The sequence below is a fragment of the Tauraco erythrolophus genome, chromosome 20, assembly GCF_009769465.1.
Source record: "Tauraco erythrolophus isolate bTauEry1 chromosome 20, bTauEry1.pri, whole genome shotgun sequence".
NCBI classification, from domain to species: Eukaryota; Metazoa; Chordata; class Aves; order Musophagiformes; family Musophagidae; genus Tauraco; species Tauraco erythrolophus.
The window spans coordinates 852,167-870,913 of record NC_141484.1 but is presented as its reverse complement, the minus strand read 5'-3'; the positions used below and the strand labels follow the sequence as shown (position 1 = coordinate 870,913).

General features: G+C 67.6%; 3 protein-coding genes across 3 annotated transcripts; 1 reads left to right on the top strand and 2 right to left on the bottom strand.

Moving 5' to 3' along the window:
• Window positions 1–280: 280 nt before the first annotated feature.
• On the bottom strand, window positions 281–7,240 carry SLC26A11 (solute carrier family 26 member 11). The gene is made up of 16 exons (XM_086624049.1): window positions 7,043–7,240; window positions 6,581–6,773; window positions 6,301–6,386; window positions 5,380–5,459; window positions 4,426–4,568; window positions 3,960–4,135; window positions 3,733–3,805; window positions 3,273–3,323; window positions 2,865–2,925; window positions 2,443–2,498; window positions 2,149–2,289; window positions 1,894–2,021; window positions 1,407–1,506; window positions 988–1,124; window positions 623–695; window positions 281–369 (listed from the first exon to the last, which is right to left on the bottom strand). Exons 1-16 carry the CDS (start codon window positions 7,238–7,240, stop codon window positions 281–283), a joined length of 1,785 nt encoding a protein of 594 aa, XP_086480175.1.
• Window positions 7,241–7,640: 400 nt separating this feature from the next.
• Window positions 7,641–11,143, top strand: SGSH (N-sulfoglucosamine sulfohydrolase). The gene is made up of 8 exons (XM_086624140.1): window positions 7,641–7,728; window positions 8,054–8,214; window positions 8,437–8,542; window positions 9,062–9,212; window positions 9,456–9,612; window positions 9,888–9,969; window positions 10,052–10,255; window positions 10,584–11,143. Exons 1-8 carry the CDS (start codon window positions 7,641–7,643, stop codon window positions 11,141–11,143), a joined length of 1,509 nt encoding a protein of 502 aa, XP_086480266.1.
• A 959-nt stretch (window positions 11,144–12,102) lies between these two features.
• Window positions 12,103–18,595, bottom strand: GAA (alpha glucosidase). Its single transcript, XM_086624311.1, has 19 exons — window positions 18,230–18,595; window positions 17,998–18,143; window positions 17,475–17,640; window positions 17,083–17,179; window positions 16,880–16,999; window positions 16,599–16,717; window positions 16,350–16,481; window positions 16,090–16,200; window positions 15,800–15,913; window positions 15,593–15,677; window positions 15,376–15,493; window positions 14,821–14,954; window positions 14,544–14,695; window positions 14,215–14,363; window positions 13,986–14,127; window positions 13,651–13,749; window positions 13,328–13,492; window positions 12,706–12,858; window positions 12,103–12,259 (listed from the first exon to the last, which is right to left on the bottom strand). Exons 1-19 carry the CDS (start codon window positions 18,593–18,595, stop codon window positions 12,200–12,202), a joined length of 2,628 nt encoding a protein of 875 aa, XP_086480437.1. The 3' UTR covers window positions 12,103–12,199.
• Window positions 18,596–18,747: the final 152 nt, after the last annotated feature.

Here is an 18,747-nt window from a genome sequence, read left to right as displayed (position 1 = left end):
TGCCCCACTAATCCCTTCCACGGACCGTCTGCCCTTGGCCTTGCCCTGCCCTCCCCTGCATGGGGCACAGGGACGGTCCCAGCCCCGATGGGCATCCCACCAGCCGCCCGGGAGGCAGGACAGGGGCAGGCGGCTCCCGTGGGGGGTGCTGGTCAGATGTAACCGGGTGTCACAGACACTGCTCTGCCTGGCACAGGACACACAGCCCTGGTGCGATCGGAGGAGAGGAGCCGGCAAGACGCTGCCCCTGGGAGGGTCCCATCCCAGGCGGCTCCTCGACTCACTGGGTGAGGCCGGCGGGCAGCAGCGGGCTCTGGCTGGTGCTGGGGGCTGCCTCACCACCCCCTGGCTCCACTCCTCCGCACCGCTCTGAGCCAAGAAGGGGGAGAAGCAGGACAGAGTTAAGCCAAGGCTCGCCATGAATCCCTGAGGTCGGGATGACCCCAGTCTCCGGAGCAGCTCCTGCTCGCTGTCCCAGGAGCCAGACCCCTGCAGCCCCCCGCGCTGCAGCTCTGGGGCATGAGGAAGGTCAGACCACCAGGCTCGTCTTCCAGAGCCCCGCTCTGCAGCAGCCTGGGGGACCCCAGCCCAGGAGAGCACCCGGGGCAGCCCAGAGCCTCACCTGCCTCCTCCCGGCTGGGGAAATGCTGGAATCCTTCTAAGTCTGCGGAGAGCAGCACTTGGAGAACAGGGTCCTGAGGGCAGAGAAACCGGGGATGGGGGAGCCGCTTCCTGTCTCTGCGGGTCTGTGAGCCCCCAGCCAGCCCAGGGCAGAGGACGCGGCCCTTCCCCACCGCCCCGCATCCTGCAGCGTGACTCGGACGCTGCAGCCTCCACCTCTTTGAGATGAAGGTGCTACGAGCAGAGGCAGCAGCATCCCCGCTGAGCCCGCCGGCGCGGAGCCTTCCGGGGAGCAGCGCTGATGCCTGGCGCGGGCAGAGGCAGCAGGACCCGGCCCGGGGCCGGCCGAGGCTGCGTCCCACGTACCTGCAGGCTGCAGAAGGCCAGCGAGAGGCCGTGCTTGCGCAGCTCCTGCAGCAGCTCCGCCAGCCCCACCACCACCGTGTAATCGATGCTGCTGATGTGGCAACAGTCCAGGATGATGGAGCGTGGTGGAGACGCTGCTGGGAGATAAGCATATGGTCACATCCCTGATGAGTCCAGAGAGGAGCAGCCCAGGGGACACAGCCCCTGGAGCCAAAGCCATGGCTGGAAGGGGTGAGACAGCCTCAGGAGAGCAGCAGCAGCCGGGGGCTAGACCCAGCCACGGGAAGCTGTGCTGTCCTGCTGGCACTCACAGCCTGCAGGTCTGGGCATCACCTGCCACCCCCCCAGAAGCGATCCAGGTGGGTACCGGGGTACAGTGGTGTCCCCAGAACAAGACAGCGGGCAGGGGAGCACCATACCTGCCAGAGCGCGGCTGCACACGGCGTCCCGGAGGCACTCAATGGCAGGGAAGTGGAGGCTGCTCCCCGGCTGCACGAGGAGCATGGACCCCTCCGACACCTGCGCAAGACCCCAGAGGAGGGGGACAAGTCACGGGGAGCTCAGGGCTGGGACCTTCCCCAGACAACTGCCCGCGTGACAAAGCAGAGCACTGTCCTTCCTGCTGGTGGGAGACACGCAGGAGCCCCCATCCCTCCGGAAAACCCCTGTCCCACACACACCGCAGACACCAGTGGGAGCAGGGACAGCGATGCCCCCTCTCCTGCTCTCAGCTCCTGGGATACTCCTTTCCTCACGCTCCTTGAGCCTGTCAGGCTGGGGACAGGGGATAGGTGGGAGCAGGACAGCAGCATCCTGCACCCCAACTCCCCGCTGCCCTCCGGGAGCCCTCTCCCAGCTACCCACTCCCTGGCGAGCCCCAGGTGCAAGGGGAGGTGTGAAGCCCACCTTTATGGGGGGCCTGGCGATGGAGTAGAGGAGGAGAATCCCTGAGACCAGCACCCCGGCCACAATGCCGTACTGGACTTCCCAAAAGCAGAGCAGGAATGTCACGCAGAGGGGCACGAGGTCCAGCCCTGCAAGAGAGATGACTCAGGCTCAGCTGCACCTTGGCCTCATGCCACAGGGCCTGGGATGCTGCCTGCTCCGCAGGGAGAGCCGGGATGTGTCGGGGGATCGACCGCCCCCGGCTCGCGCCCTCACTCTTAACCCGCCAGAGTGTCCTGAAGATCTCAGCGTCAAACATGGGGACCACCGCCGAGATGATGACGGCGGCCAGCGCCGCTTTGGGGATGTAGTAGAAGAGCGAGGTGAGATACGCCAGCGAGAGCAGGACCAGGGCACCTGCGGGAGCGGGGAGCATCTGAGCCGAGGGGCCCCCGATGCCCGGGGTGCCCCCGACGCCCAGGGTGCCCCCGAAGCCCAGGGTGCCTGAGGGTAGCAAGCGCTGGGCACGGGAGCCAGCAGAGCAGCCCCTGGGGGGGTCAGGGTCTCTACCTGTGACGAGCCCGCCCGCGGGGGTGCAGACGCCCGACTGCGCGTTCACCGCTGTCCTGGAAGGCAAAACAACCGCTGTCCCAGGCTGCGCTGGGGCTGCCCGCCGCTGGCAGCTGCCCCCACCCACTGCCCAGAGACCCCACCCAGGAAAACCACCCACCCTGTCAGATGCCACCAGGGAGAAACACGAGCAAGCCCGTGGTTCCCAGCCTGCAGCGGGACCACAGGGCACATGAGATGGGAGGGAAGGTCACCGTGGGACTCATGCAGCCAAGGTGGGCAGCTGGGGACCAGGACACGAGCTCCGGGACCCACCAGGGTCACACAACCTCCCACCTTGCAGCTCTTGCAGAGCGCCCTCACCACACAGCCCCAGCGAGCACCGTGCGGGCTGGGGCAACGCTCCCCCTCCTGCTACCCACCTGCCAAAGCTGCCCGTGATGGGATAGGATGAGACGAAGGAGCCGAGGATGTTGGCGAAGCCTGCAGTGGGGAGGGAAAGGGGATGGGGATGCAGCAGCTACGGAAGGTGCTGCCCAGGCCTGTGAGTCCGGTCTGTGCCCCTGTCGTCACCTCCTCCATCCCTGGGCTGGTAGCCAGGGCTGGATCGGAGCCCATCCAGCAGCACGAGCTGTGCTCCGGCTGCTCTGGAAATTGCTAAGCTGGGAAAAAGGCTGGGGGGGCACCATGCAAGAGGAGAAAGGTGACACTTCAGGAAGAGGTGGGACTGCTGAGACGGGGATCTCTGGTAGCTCAGGGGCTGCAGGACACACAGCAGCGCTTGGGCCGGATCCTCACCCCCTGCCCTTCTGCTCCACGTGGCCTCTTACCCATAGCCAGCAGCTCCTGGTTGGTGTCAATCCTGTAATCGTTCTGCGAGGCTGAAAGGAGACAAGTGGCATCGCCTGGAGCTTCCCGCAGGCACGACCTGCCACGTGCACGGAGCGGGGCCAGCAGCGCCTGGGACAGCCGTGGGCCCCGTCCCGGCACCCCCCAGGTGCAGAACCACTGCGAGATAATGCTCAGCTCCTGTGCAAACTTCAGCCGTGCACAACGCAGGGACCCCCCAGCCTACACACCACTTCGGTATCGGGGAGCTGCCTGGCCAGGAGAGGGGGTCGGCAGCACCCACGGGACCCCTCCTGCCCACCCATACTATGAACAGGGCTTGGCATGGGCAGCCCAGTCCCTCCCACTGCCCCCATGGAAACAGCGATGTCCCCAGCACCCCAAGCCCCCCGCAGAGACCCCTCTTGAGAGCGCAGGCGTGGGGGCCTGGCGCAGCCGTACCGAAAGCCTTGGCAATCGCAACGGTCTCCAGCAGGCCCATGAGCGGGACCACGGCCAGCCCGACACCCATGTCCTGGAGGGAAGGACGTGGTGAGTGTTGCCATCAAGGAACAAGGGTTCCCCTGCAGCACAGCCCTTTCCCACTGCACGCAGGGCCAGCAAATGCAGCAGTAAGGAGACGGCATCTCGCAGGGAGCCCAGCCTCTGCCAGCCAGCCTGGCACCCACCTCCACCATGCTGCTGAAGGGGACAGTGCCATTGGGTGCAGCCATGGAGAAGCAGGGCAGGCGGAAGGCAGGGAGGCCCTGGGGGATGCTGCCGGTGAGCGTGAGTGGCTGGGAGCCCATCACCTGGAAGGAGTAAGCAACCAGGCCAGCAAACAGGACTACGAGGGCATTGCGTGCTGCAGTGGAGAGAGCAACCATGAAAACTTACTTGCCCAGAGCCCAGGGCAGCGGGAGGGACTGCAGGAGGTGGGTACTCAGGCTGCCGAGGTCTGCCAAGCCTTAGGAATGGGCAGGTACAGCAGCAGGACCACCCTTAGGACTTTGTCCTCCCTGACCCACCTCCAGGTCTCAGCTCCTGCCAACCTGGACTTTACCCATTTGGGGCCATCTCTTCCCTGCTCCAAAGAGATGAGACCCCAGGAGGGACGGCTGCAGGAGGGGGGAGGGCAGGGGATGGCCAACGCACCCGTGGCAGAGGTCCAGACGATCAGGTAGCTGACCCTGGCAACCAGCGGCTTCGCACGGGCAGCCCGGGGCAGGCGGCTCTTCATTGCCCGGAGCCCTGCCAGCGCAGCCAGGCAGGCCAGCCCCAGGATGGCATCCCCAGCCCTGCAACAGGCACATCAGTGCCAGCCCAAACATGCTGCAGGGCATAAGCAGAGCTACCCCAAAGCTCCACGGGAGGAAGAGTGTGTGCCTGGGCACTCTCAGCAGCTGGCAGGGGTGCTGCCCATGCCTCCGCACCACCAGCAAAATGCGTCACCTTCCAGGGGGGCAACAGGCGAGGGAGGAGGGGATGTCCCCCCGTCAGTTGTATGACACTGATGGGTTTGTGGGCTCTTCAAACACAGGGCAGAAGGTCCCCTGTGACAGGCAAGATCCGTGTGGTGGGATCTGCCTTCTCCTCCTCCTCCTGCCACTGCCCCTCAGCCAGGCAGGGAGGTGTTGTACCAGCCATGACGAAGCTGACCCTGTGTGTCACTGTGCTGTGTAAGAAACCCAGGCTGGGGCACAGCCCCCGAGCCATGGGTGCAGCTAATGGGAGCAGGTGGGGGGCACAGGGATGCCTGAGCTCCCTCTTGGACTGTCAAAAATTGGAGGAGGACTTACGACACCGACAGCCCCAAGGATGTGCCTTCGGGCTGTCAAAATCCTGCTGTACCTAAGTGGGAGCAGGAAATAGGACAAGCGTCCCCCATCCCTCCCCTTTAGCAGCTTGGGAGCCCGCGTGCTCCCTCATCTTCAAATTTCCAGCTCCAACAGAAATGGCTGAGAACAAGCACTCGTGTGAGAGCGCTGGGCAGGGACCGAGAACGGGTCCAAGGTGTGACCGAAGAGACGGGGAGCAAAGCAGCCGCGGAGCCCGAGACCCCGCAGCCGCAGCGGGATGGAGCAGCGCGGGTGCAGGGATGGTGCTGACCTGGTCTCCCCGATCCGCCGCAGCGTCTCATACACCTGCAGGAAAAACTGCCGAGGGATCCCCCGCAGCCCCAGGATGTTCTGTGCAGGAAGACAAAGCCTGGGGAAAGCCTGGCACAACCCGAGCTGCTGGGTGCCGCGGAGGGACTGCCAGGAGCAGCGGGGCTCAGCCCTGCCCAGGGCCCTGGCACACACACTGTGTTGGTGCTGCCGGTGGGAGACCTCAGCGACCACCCCGTGCTCCAGGATGGCCCTTTCCCTGCGTGGCTCCGTGCTGGCAGGGCTCAGATATGCTCTGATTTTTCCCTCACTCCCAGGCCCCAAGATGCCTCCACCCTGCCCTGCACATACAACTGCACAGCCTCCCAGGAGGGGGTTCATTCTGGGGTCCTCACCCCAGCCCACGCAGCCCCACCATCCCCCTGCACCGTGCCCAGAGCAGCAGCAAGGACCCAGCGCCTTCGCGGCAGCCCCCGCTGTGACCGCAGCCGTTAGCCAACACCGGCTGCCGGTGCCTCGCAGAGCCTGACACCATCTCCCCGAGTCTCTGATTTTGGTTAACCACACAGGAAGAGTTGCAGCCCCAGAAGAGCCCGAAGGCCTCAGGACCCTGAGAGGCCAGCGAGGGACCGGCCAAGCTGCAAACCCACTGTGCCCAAGAATCACCCAGCACCTCCCACAAGTGACCAAATCAAATGTCCTGGTGTCCTGAATGCCACCGGCTGGTCACAGGCAGAGCTTGGTCTGCTCAGTCAGAGAACCACCAGAACCACTGTGGGGGGGACACCTGTGCCCCCTTTGGGGCTCCCTCCTCTCGCACCCAGCACATTGCCCAGCCTGGTGCTAAACATGCCCGCTCCACAGCACAGCCAGCTCCAGGAGAGAGCAGGTGAGGCGTCCAGAGCGGAGCAGCAGACCCTACCTTGACCTGGTTGAAGCTAATGGTGATGGAAGCAGCCGATGTGAACCCTTTAATGACCGGGCAGGAAATGAAATCCAGAAGGAAACCTGCACGGCACGGGCGGCAGTAAGCACGCGGCCGGCCCCGACGGCGAGCACAGGGTGTTTGCAGGCACACAGAGCTGTCGCAAGCCTTAGCAGGACAACCCCAGCACCTCCGAGAGCACGGGGGAGGGGGGAACAACGACAAGATATACAGTGATATCCTAGAAATAAAGCTATGCACGGCAAGAGCGTCTCACCGAGGTGCAGGAGCCCCATGGCCAGCTGGATGCAGCCGGAGAGGAAGGCGAGCAGGATGGCATAGACAGGCTCGTGGAAGGCGTAAGAGGAGACAAGCAGCGACATGATGGCCGTGGGACCCAGCGTCACGTCCTTGGCGGTGCCCAGGAAGCAGTAGACAAAGCAGCCCATGAAGGAAGAATAGAGGCCGTACTGCACGGGGACAAAAGGAGCACTGGCACAGTGCCGGGAGCTGGGCTATGCCAGGCACCTCCAGGACGGGCAGGGCTGGGCTGCCCTCCGGTCCCGCGGGAGCCCGCAGCCAGCCCCCAGCAAACACCCGGCGCTTGCGGTGTCCTGCCCCGGGAAAGGGGCGACTGCCCCGGCCCAGCCCCGGCCATCCCGCGCTCCTGCCCTGCCCGCCGGCCCGCCAGCGAGCGGCTGTGCCCGGGCACCCGCGGCCGCAGCGCCCCGCCACCCACCTGCAGAGGCAGCCCGGCCACCTCGGCGTACGCCAGCGCCTGCGGGACCACCGTGAGCCCCACGGTCAGGCCGGCGAGCAGGTCGAGCTGCAGCCAGGCCAGGGAATAGCGCGGGAGCCAGCGCAGGACCGGCAGCTTCGTCCGCACCCCCGGGCACGGGCACCTCTGCCCGCGCCGCCGGGGACCCGGCGGGGGCATGGCGGGGGCAGCGGCGCCCAGTCCGGCCGCCTCCGGCCCCCTCCGCCCCCGGCTCCCCGACGCACGGCGGGGTCCGGAGCTCCGCGCTCGCCGCGGGAGAAGAGGGGCCGGGGGCTCGCAGCCGCGCCGGGAGGCGGCAGGACGCCCCGCACGGCGGGCCGGGGCGGAGCGGACCGGTACCCCCGCGGGCACCGGCCGGGGCTGCGCGGGAGCCGCCGAGGCGACCCCGTCCGCTGCCGCGGGGACGGCGGCTCCCGGCGCATCCGGCGGCTCCGCCCGGGCCGGATCTGAGCCGCCCGGGCCGCCTCATGTGACCGGGGCAGAGGAGGAGCCGGGGCGGCCGGAGGAGCGGCCGAGCCCCGCCGGTGCTGCTGCCACTGCCGGTGCCACCGCCGGTGCCATGCGGCTCTGGGCGCTGGCGCTGCTGCTGGGCGCGCTCCTGCCCGGCGGGGCCCCGGCTCCGGCCCGCAACGTGCTGCTCCTCCTGGGTGAGTGCGGCCGTCGGCCCTGCTGAGTCCCGGGACACGTCCCGGGTCCGCGCCCGCCGCCCCCAGTCCTGGGACCGGGCCCGCGGCGGGTACCCCTGCCCGGGGCTCGGCGCTCGGGGCGTCCCGTGGGCAGGGGAGGTTCGGCCCCGCGGGTCCCACTGCATCCCCTCTGCTGGGATGGTCCGCGCAGCCCGGGCCGTCCTCAGCCCAGGGATGCTCCCGGTGTCATTAGTGTCCGCGGGGCTTTGCCACCCCGCGCGGTTAGGGGCACACCGGGGGTCAGCCCCGGTGGTGCAGGGCTCACCCCACACCCCTCTGGCTGCAGCAGATGACGGTGGCTTTGAGATCGGCGCCTACAACAACTCGGCCATCCTGACGCCCAACCTGGATGCGCTGGCCCGGCGCAGCGTGGTCTTCCAGAACGCCTTCACCTCCGTCAGCAGCTGCTCCCCGAGCCGGGCCAGCATCCTGACCGGCTTACCCCAGGTAGGGCCACCCGCACGCACCGGGGTGGGGGCACTCGGGGGTGACCGGAGCCGGCATGCTCACAGCATGGTCCCAGGGCCTGGCATTCCCCCCGTGCCCACTGACAAGCTCTCTCCCCTGGCCCCTGGAACCTGCTTGGTGCACACTCGGTGCGTGGCTGGACTTGTCTCGGGGCCAGGCTGGCAGGTGTTGTACAGCTGTGTTGTCTGCCCCCGCCTGCAGCACCAGAATGGGATGTATGGGCTGCACCAGGGCGTGCACCACTTCAACTCCTTCGACGGCGTGCGGAGCCTGCCCCGGCTGCTCAGCCAGGCACACGTCCGGACAGGTAGGGAGCCCAGGACAAGTGGCATGGGCAGGGAAACCATCCCCCTCCGTGCACTGAACCCCGACAGCTGACCTACCTGTGAGCTTGAGAGCACGAGTGGGCCCGTGCCCGTGCTCTGTGCTGACACTTGGCCTTCACTTTGCTTCCTCCCACCGCTGCTCCCCTGCCATCCTCGTTACACCTCACTTCCACTTCTTTTCCTCATCCTGCTCCTTCCTGGTTCCCACATTCACACAAGGCTCCTGCTTGACCCAAACTTGCACCTGGGCCGCTCGACTGCACTTACCCACCCCTGTGTCCTGGGCCAGCGTGGTCCCCAGGTGGGTCCCGTTTTCTGAGCAGATATGGAAGTGCCTCTGGAACCAGCAAAAAATACTGGAGAAGCTGGGAGCATCTTCCATTCTCAGCAGCGTTTGCTGAGCGCAGCCCGTACTGGAGCAGTTGATTTGCATCAGCCCCCAGTGTCCTGCCTCTGGCCCCCTGCTGCTCCTGGCACACCGTGTGCCCGCGTTCTTGCAGGGATAATTGGGAAGAAGCACGTTGGGCCCGAGGCTGTCTACCCCTTCGACTTCGCCTACACAGAGGAGAACAGTTCGGTCTTGCAGGTTGGGAGAAACATCACTCGAATCAAAGCGCTCGTCCGGCAGTTCCTGCGGAGCCAGGACGAGAGGTGAGAGGGACCCCGTGTCCTGGGGGCAGGCTGCGAGGGGGCACGGGAGAGGAGCCGGAGACCGGCTTCACTGAAGATGTGTCTCCACATCCCAGTTGGTCACAAACAGGAAGGGACACTTTGTCTCTGGTCACCTCATTCCCAGAAGCCCAGATTCGGTGGGAGTCCTCCTGCCCACTCCAGCTCACCCTGCACAGCCCAGGGTTGGTCTCGGGGGGTCACCTCCACCCTCTCCATCTCCAGGCCTTTCTTCCTCTACGTCGCCTTCCACGACCCCCACCGCTGCGGGCACTCCCAGCCCCAGTACGGGGCCTTTTGTGAGAAATTCGGCAACGGAGAGAGTGGCATGGGCTGGATCCCAGACTGGAAGCCACAGCTCTACCACCCAGAGCAAGTGCAGGTGGGAGCCTGTGGGGCTACATAGGGCTGCGTGGGGCTGTATGGGGGCTGTGTGGGGCTGTATGGGGGCTGCATGGGGCTATATGGGGCTGCATGGGGCCGTATCGGGGCTGCATGCGACAGCAGCCTCCGCCGGAGCCAGGGCGGCTGCACGCTGGCCCCCACCTCGGTCACTGCCATCAGCGTTATGGGCGAGAGCTGGTGAAGGCCACCCTGGCAAACCCACGACCTCCTTCCCCGTGGCTGCCACGTGCCACTTTCCCTTTCTCCGTTTAGGTCCCCCACTTTGTTCCAGACACGCCGGCTGCCCGGGCGGACCTGGCAGCCCAGTACACGACCATTGGGCGCATGGACCAAGGTAGGAGCCGCGGGGGCCCAGCTGGTGCCAGCGAGCGCTGTGTTCTCTCCTGCCCCCCTCAGCTCTGCCCCTCTGTCCGCAGGGATCGGGCTGGTCCTGGAGGAGCTGCGCCGCGCCGGCTTCCACAACAGCACGCTGGTGATCTACACCTCCGACAACGGCATCCCCTTCCCCAGCGGCAGGACCAACCTCTACCGGTCGGGCACCGCCGAGCCGCTGCTGATCTCGTCCCCCGAGCACACCGAGCGCTGGGGGCAGGTCAGCCAGGCCTTCGCCTCCCTCCTGGGTAAGTGCCCGCACCCCCCGGGAGGGAGCAGAGACGTGCAGGGCTGTGCTGGTGCCCACACTCCCCATGCCGAAACCCAGGGTGCTGTGCCAAGGGACAGCCCGCAGCCCTCGGCACTGGCACAGCCGGCCCTAGGAAGGGAGAGGAGGGAGAGCAGAGCGGGAGGGTTTCTGGCAGGGACATCATTCCGGGGCTCAGCTCTGCAGCTCATCCAGGGCCATCTGCAGCCCACACGGCACCAGACCCCTGGGTCTTTCTGCCCCACTCCAGGGTTGAGTTTCCTCCCATGGGCACCAGCGCCTCCTCTCACTCTTCTGTTCCCCTCCAGATCTGACGCCGACCATTCTGGACTGGTTCTCCATCCCCTACCCTTCTTACAGCATCTTTGGCACGAAGCGGGTGCAGCTCACCGGGAAGTCTCTCCTGCCAGCGCTGGAGTCGGAGCAGCCCTGGGCCACCGCCTTCGGCAGCCAGAGCCACCACGAGGTGACCATGTACTACCCCATGCGCGCCGTCCAGCACCAGCAGTTCCGCCTCGTTCACAACCTCAACTACAAGATGCCCTTCCCCATCGACCAGGACTTCTACGTCTCGCCCACTTTCCAAGACCTCCTCAATCGCACCAGTGCCGGGCAGCCAACTCACTGGAACAAGACACTGCACCAGTATTACTACAGGGACCGCTGGGAGCTCTTCGACTGCAGCCGCGACCCCACCGAGAGCCAGAACCTGGCCCCTGACCCCCGCTACGGCGCCGTCTTCCAGCAGCTTCGTGCGCAGCTCTTGAAGTGGCAGTGGGACACGGGTGACCCCTGGGTGTGTGCCCCCGACGCCGTCCTGGAGGAGAAACTGAGCCCCCAGTGCCGGCTGCTGCACAACGAGCTGTGAGCATCACGGCTGCCCACCGGCCCCCGGTATGGCCACAGGCTTCCCAGTGGGCAGGAGGGGTCGGAGCAGGATCCCGGCTGGGCCAGTCCCAAATCCCTGGGTGACTCCCCGAGGCTCCACTCTCCGTATGGCAAACACTGCCTGGCCCTGGAGCGCTCCGGGATCCTCGTGCCTTTGTTCTCGGCCAGAGGAGGCTCCTCAATAAAGCCTCTGCAGGAGAGGTCTCTGGTGTTACCCGGAGCCGAGCACGTCCCTGCCTGGTCTCCATGCTGCCAGCCCTGCTGCGGAGGGGCAGCTGCCCACCCCGGGGGAAAACAGGCCAGCGGGTGCCAGCTGAGGTGGCAGGGGCACGGCTTAACTTAGCCAAACACACCAAGTGCCCGGAGTCCCTGAGGGGTGTCTGCTCCCTCCCTGCGTGGCCAGAGCTGTACCACGGGGGCCAGGGCTGGCACCCCCCCGAGGGCAGCAGTCCCGGGCTCAGAGCCAGCAGGACCGATTGGCCAAGGGGCTCCGTGGCACAGCCGGGGTCCCCCAACGCTCTGGGAAATGGGGTGAAGCCTGCAAGGGGCACGGGCGGTCCCGCTGGAGGCCCCCAGGCAGGACAGAGCCGGGGGGTCCCAGCTGGGGCAGGGGAGCTTTCAGGGGACACCGGCAGAGGGGCACGGACAGGGCCTGGGGCTGCTCCCAGCAAAAGCAGCTTTATTGACAGCACTGCTCCCCCTCCCCATGCACATCCCCCTCCCCAAAAACACAGCCTGGAGCCCCCCCAGTCCCTCCCCAGGTTACCAGTTCCACACAGTAACAGGTTTGCTGTCTCACAAGGCACTTGGGTCTTTTGTTCCCCGTTTTGGAGCAGATGAGGGTTTCCCCGTCCCCAGGGGCTGTGCGAGGCCCCCCCTGCCCCACGCAGGGCCAGTGCCCCCATCTCCCATGGACTCGCCAAAGCCCCGGAGCCGTGTTGCGTGGGGAGAGCAGCAGCAGCAGCTCTGGTCTGACCAAGGACGGGACGGATTTGGCCCCAGTGCCGGAAGGAACAGCATTACCCCCGGTGCGGGCTCAGGACCAAGCGATCACAAACTGCTGCCACATTGGCAGCGACACGGGGACTCTCAGCACCTGCAGGCGAGAAGGAAGAGTCAGCGGTGAGAACCGGCGGGGAAGGAGCCTGGGGGCTCTCAGAGCCGAGGGGGGTGTCCTGCGCCCCTGAGGTGTGCTCAGAGATGCAGCCCGGCACAGCCCTGGTCCCACAGACCCCCCGGGAAGGATGCCCATGGCAGACAGCCCCAGAAGCAGAGCCCCAGCCCCAGCCCCACACATCCTTTCCATCCTCCATCTCCCCATCCTTGCCTCCTTGCACAGCCTGATCCTACCCCGGCCCCAGGGCAGCGACCCAGCCCATGCAGGGCAGCCCTTTACGCTCCGTGGTGCCAACAAAGCAGGTTGTGCCATCACTGGGGCCAAACCCCGCCAGCCCCTCGGCTGAGCCCTGGGTCCCTTCCCAGTCGCAGGCTGGCGGCTTCCCCCCCCCGCTGCCTCTCCCACAGAGGGGGATAAGCACTCGCCTGGGTGTCGCTGCGGTAGGAGAAGTCACCCACGAGGGCACCGTTGGCCAGGACTTGCTGGGGAGGGCTGGTGACACCCAGTATGGTCACGGCCTCCAGCAGGACCCCGTCGAGGTGGGCACTTGCCCGCAGTAGCTGGCTGAGCACGGCGCCCTGCGGGGACAGCGGGGCCGTCACCCTGCATGTCTGGGTCCCAGCCACCTGCACCCACCCAGAGCTTCTCGAGGTGCCCAGCCCAACGTGCTGCCCCTCTGCAGGGCACCGACCGGGGGGGACGGGTGCTCTGCCATCACCAGAGTGGCAAAGCCATTTATCAAAGGGACAGGACTGGAGAGCATCTGCTGCTGCACAGCACTGTGGGTGCAAGAAGAGAGCAGCCAGCTCCCTGGCACAGCCTTTCCCCCTCCTAAGGGGGGGTCCTGGCGGGGTACAGTCCCTGTGGGACCCCACCACCCCACAGCACTGTAGCCACTCAGTCGGGCACTCTTGGCACAGCACGGCTTGGCTGCACCAGGGCACAGTGCAGCCCGTGACCGCGTGTGCCCCAGGGGCACCAGGACGTGCTCGTGGCAGTGAATGCCCGTGCCCAGGTGCCCCCACCAGCAGCCCCCGCCTCGCTCACCTGCGTGGCCAGGAAGAGGATCTCGGTGTAGTCGCCCTTCTCAAAGCTCTGCCAGCTCTCCCCGTCGTCCCAGAACAGCTCTCCCCTGGCAAAGCCGTCCGGCGTCAGTGCCACGACCAGGGCCATCCCCTTCTCGCGGGACTCGGTGGTGCTGAACGCAGGCTCCTGGGCACAGGATCAGGCACAGCTCCGAGCGCTGCCAGAGCCGCCTTCCCCTGGCCCCGGCGAGCACCGCAGGCTCGCGGCTCTTTCGGCAACATCCAGTCTGGGGGTGATGCCATTGCAGCCCCCTGCCCTGCCCCACACAGCACGGGGGGGCTCACCTGCAAGGGCAGGATGTGCCCGGCGCGGACATGGACGTTAATGGTGTCCAGGGGAGCTGGCAAGAGGATCCACTGCCCTTTGCTGTGGATGGTGGAGTCCTAAAGGACAACGAAAAGCAGCAGGAGCAGCCGCAGGGCGCAGCGAGCCACGGGGGGCCCAGCCCAGCACCGCGGCCCCCGGATGGCCACGAGCGAGGGCAGGCGAGGAACAAGTCCTGAACACAGCCCTGGGGGGGCCATACCAACGGGGGGGCACAGGAACCCGCACAGGGCCCCGCGGCGAAGCCCCCGCGCAGCCCCCCGAGAGCCCCGCAGCGTGGCGGGGGAGCACCCACCCCCGCGAGGCTGTACCACGTCCCCGCCGGGAAGTAGCCGCTGACTTTGGTCCTTCCTGCCTCCAGCACGGGCGTGACGAGCAGCCCCCCACCCCACATGAGCTGGCGGTCCACGGCCCAGGTGTTGGGGTCCTCCGGGAACCTGGGGGAAGGATGGGGAGGGGCAGCGCAGCACCAGGGAGACCCTGCACCCACCTCCCGCTGAGCGCCCATCGGCCCCGGCACTCACTCGAGGAAGAGGGGCCGCGCCACCGTCTCCCCAGCGGAGTGAGCCCGGTGGAAGAGGGTGTAGAGGAAGGGCAGGAGGGAGTAGCGGAGGCGGAGGGCGTTCCTCATGGCGGCCTGGGCGGCCGGGCTGAAGGCGTACGGCTCCTGCGGCTGCAGGGGAGAAGCCGATGGCGGATGCTCGGACCGCGTGGGGGGCAACGGTGGGCACCATTCCGACTTCAGCTGCGCCACCCCCCGCCCATGCAGGCAGGGCGGCCCCAGAGCACCCACCCCGGCCCACCCTCCTGCCACCCCCCTGCCCCCCGCAGGGCGAGGGCTCCCGGTGCTCACCCGGGCACCGTGGTCGTTGTGGTTCCTCATGAAGGGGTAGAAGGCGCCCAGCTGGGTCCAGCGCACGCACAGCTCCTCGGATGTGTCGCCCACGAAGCCGCAGATGTCGGCGCCCACCAGCGGCACCCCGAAGAGGTTGAAGAGCAGCACCTCTACGGAGAGGGGGCACAGGACATCGGGGCTCCGCGGTGCCAGGGGGCACAGAGCCCATGGAGAAGCCTCTGACTGCACAGGGGGGAAGCAGGGGCAGATGCGGCCCCAGCAGCCCGCAGCCTACCTGGTATGGAGTAATACAGCTGCTCCCAGTTGCTGCCGACGTCCCCTGTCCAGTGCCCGGCGTAGTGCCCGTGCCCAGCGAACGTGGAGCGCGAGATGACGAAGGGGCGCTTGCCCCGGATCCTCAGCAGTGCGCTGCGGGCAGGATGGGGTCAGCTCAGCACCACCCAGCTGGGGAAGGGGCTCAGCCCCCCACCAGCGGCTCCTGGCAGCAGCACAGAGCTGGCACATGCCAGAGCAGGCTGCCAGTGCCAGCTTGCCCATGGGGCAGGTGACACAGGACAGTGCTTGGGATGCAATGCCCCAGCACAGGAGCCAGCACGACCGCCCTGCACCAGCTCCAGCCCGGGGGCTGCTTCCAGCCCCCTCCAGCACTGGGCTGGCAGCAGCAGGCAGCACACTGTTATAAACCAAACCCTCGCCCACCCACCGAATGCCCCCCATGCCCCCAACACCACAGCATGGGGAGAGGTCTCTCTCCCAGCTCAGTCATCCCCTGGAATGTGCACCGGCTCCTCCGGGACCGCGGGAGCCGTGGCACGAGGCCCAGGCTCACTCGTGGGAGGCGACGGCCTCGCTCAGCCCGTACAGGCTGTGCAGGTTGTAGTGGGAGGACAGGTGCTGCTGGCTGGAGGCGCAGATGGTCCCGGCTCGGAGGCGTCCCCCAAACACACCTGCACGGGAGAGGCCGTGGCGAGGGACCGGAGCATCCCCCCGGCTCCTGCCAGGGCTCCCCGCACCCCCGGGCAGAGGCTGGTACCCGCTCCCTGTACCTGGCACATAGGGGGGCTGCTCCAGGCTGTTGTTGGGGCAGCCATCCTGGGAGCCCTCCACGAAGTTCGATGGCTCATTCATGTCCTGGGGAGGGAAGGGGAGGGAAGGGAAAGGACGGGATGCCCTGGCTGCCACACCGGGACCCACAAGAGGTGTGGGGCAGGAGCTGTGGAGGCGCAGCCGGCAGCTCTGCCGGGGCCACTCACGATCCACATGCCATCGAAGGGCACTTGGTCGTGGAAGTCCTTCACCATGTCATGCCACCACTCGTGAGTCTCTGGGTTGGTGAAGTCCGGGAAGGCTGTCGGGCCCGGCCAGACCTGCGGGAGGGAGGCAGCAACAGGAAAAGCTGCAGTCCCCAACCCCCTGCACCCCATGCACCCCGCTTCCCACCATGGCCAACCCCTGGGTGTTCCCCTCCAGCTCTCGAGGTCCTGCTCCCACGGCCCCACTCAAGCCCCCTCCCGCGGGGACCGCAGCTGCCCCCCGCACGCACCTTCCCGATGAGGGGCTGCCCCGTGGCATTGCGGATGAACACCCCTCGCTTCAGTCCCTCGTCGTAGGGCTTGTAGGTGCCAGGAGGCCCCGAGCTGCTGATCCCGGGATCCTGGCAGGGCACAAAGCCGCGGCTTCACCAGCGCTGACAGGGAACGGCCTCCCCACCTTCCTCAGAGGAAGCTCCCTGGGGGGCAGCCAGAAACCCCGGTGCCAGCCCACCCGTGCGCGAGCCCTGGCACAGCTGGGGGTGTCACTCACCACAATCATGATGTACCTCAGGCCGCGGCGGTGGAAGTCCCGCACCATCTCCGGGTAGTCCTTAAAGCTTTTCTTGTTGAAGGTGAAATCCCTCTTGGCATCCATGTAATCCAGGTCATTCCACTGCACGTCCTGCGGACAGCAGCACTGGTGCTCGGGGAGGAGCAGGGACCCCCACCCATGGAGGGTCCCCATCAGCCCCCCACGGCCGCTTTTGGGCAGAGGCTCCGGGGAGCAGCCGAGCCCTACCATGGGGAAGCGGGCTGCTGTCATGTTGGCCACGACCTGCCGGGTGATGTCGGTGGAGGAGTAGCCCCAGCGGCAGAGGTGGAAGCCCAGGCCCCAGTACGGGGGCATGAAGGGGAACCCTGGCAGCCAGGAGGGCGGGTGCTGTTCAGGTGGGCGCAGGGATGCCCTGGCATCGTGCTCCCCGGCAGCCCCGCTCTGCCATGGCCACGCCGCTCAGCTCGCAGCATCCCAGCAAAGCCACCCCGGGAGCGCCCGTGCCCCCACCCACGGCTCGGCCCTACCGACGACGTCCAGGTACTGCCGCACCACGCTCTTGGGGTCAGGGCCCAGGAAGATGTAGAAGTCCAGGATGCCGCCTGTCGTGCGCCAGGTCAGGGCTGGGCTGGGCTGCAGGAGCACGTCTGGGGAAGCACAAACACCCGAGGAACGAGCTGAGGATGGGGGCGGGGGCCGAGCCCGCGCCCGGCGCCTCCGCGGGACTCACCCATCGCGTTGCTGTTCAGCAGAAAGACACCGTGGGCCAAACCGCCGTCCTCCATCACCAGGTAGAAAGGGTGGGAGCCGTAGAGGTTGACTCGAGGCTGGAGCGAAGCCGGTGAGGCTCCGACAGAGACCCTGGTGCAGCACCCACCCACCCACCCAGGTGCCCCTCGCCTCCGGCCAGAAGCACCACCATGGCTCAGGGCTTGCAGCCCCAAACACCACCCGAGCCAGCAGAGCTCTGCCCCGAGCGAGAGCCCTGGATCACACGGGGAAAAGCGGCCCAACTGGCCGAGACACCCTTCCCCAGCCCAAACAAGACATCAGTGGCTGCGGGGCCGCCCCTGCAAGCACAGAGGAGCCGTCATCTCCCTTTCCCTCAGCCCCACTCCGTACCACAGGCGCCATATCCCGATTCCAGAGGGTGACCCTGGTCCACGCCGTGTCGAGGACCAGCGGCGTCTGGTGCTCCCCCAGCCCAGAGATGAAACGGGAGGGCAAGGAGGTGGAGACCTGCAGGAACTGGTCTGCGAAGAAGAGGGGCGCGACGGTGGTGTTCAGCCTGATGGAGAGAGAGGGGGAGACTCTGGCAAACAGCCCCGCAGTGCCCGGCAGCCGGGGCGGACGGAGGCACCGAGCTGGCGGACCACCAGCCCTGGGGAGGGACACAGATGCTCATCACCACGCAAAACAAAACCAGCTCTGGGATTCCCCTTTCCCTCCTCAGCCACCCAAGTGCAGAGGGGCTCAAAGTGAAGCCCCCGCAGCCGCTCACTGCCCCCCTGCTCCCATCACCAGCATCCCCCACCACGGCCCAGCTCCCATCCCGGGGGCCGGCGTCAGGTCCCGCTTCCAGCCCGAATCCCTCCGGGAAGGCGACGGGAGCCTTCCCCCGGCCGGGGGCAGGACGGGCACTCACAGGACCCGCCCGTCGCGCTGCCGGTAGACGACGAGGCCGAAGGGGTCCCGGTTGACCCGCAGCCCGTAGAGCGTGGCGGCGGCGCGGCCGCTCACCCGCGGCGTGTCCAGGGGCACCTCGTAGCGCTGCCGCGCCGCGTCCCGCAGCTGCGGGGGCAGAGAGGGGGGTCGGCCGGGGGGGACCGGGAGCGCGGCCGGGGCGGGGGGGGACCGGGAGCGCGGCCGGGGCGCACCGTGAAGCGCAGGCGGGTGGGGGTCTCCAGCGCCAGGTCCAGCCGCAGGCAGCCCACGGCCCCCGGCAGGAAGCTGGGGGCGACGCGGCGGAGCCGGGCGGTGTAGCCGCTGGCGGTGGCCGTCAGGTTCTCCGCCCGGTAGCTGCGGTAGCCGCGGGGAAAGAAGCACCAGGGCGGGCCGGGGCCGGGGCCGGCGGGCACGTAGCAGCAGCCCCGCGCCTCGCAGCCCGCCCGCGACAGCAGCCGCTCGGGGCCGCAGTCGAAGCGGTCGCCCGGGGGCACCTGGCAGCCGGCGGCCCCGGGGCCGCGCGCCGCGGCGGGGACCAGCAGCGCCAGCAGCGCGGTGGCTACCGCCAGCCCCGCCATGGCCGCGCCGGCCCGGCCCGCCTCCCGGCGGGCACCGCCTGCGGGGCGGGGCCGGCACCGGCACCGGGAGGGCGCCTTCCCCGCCGCGGAGCCGTCCCCGGGCCCGCCGCCTCCTCCGCCGCCGCTCGGGGCTTGCTGCGGGCCGGAGCTCG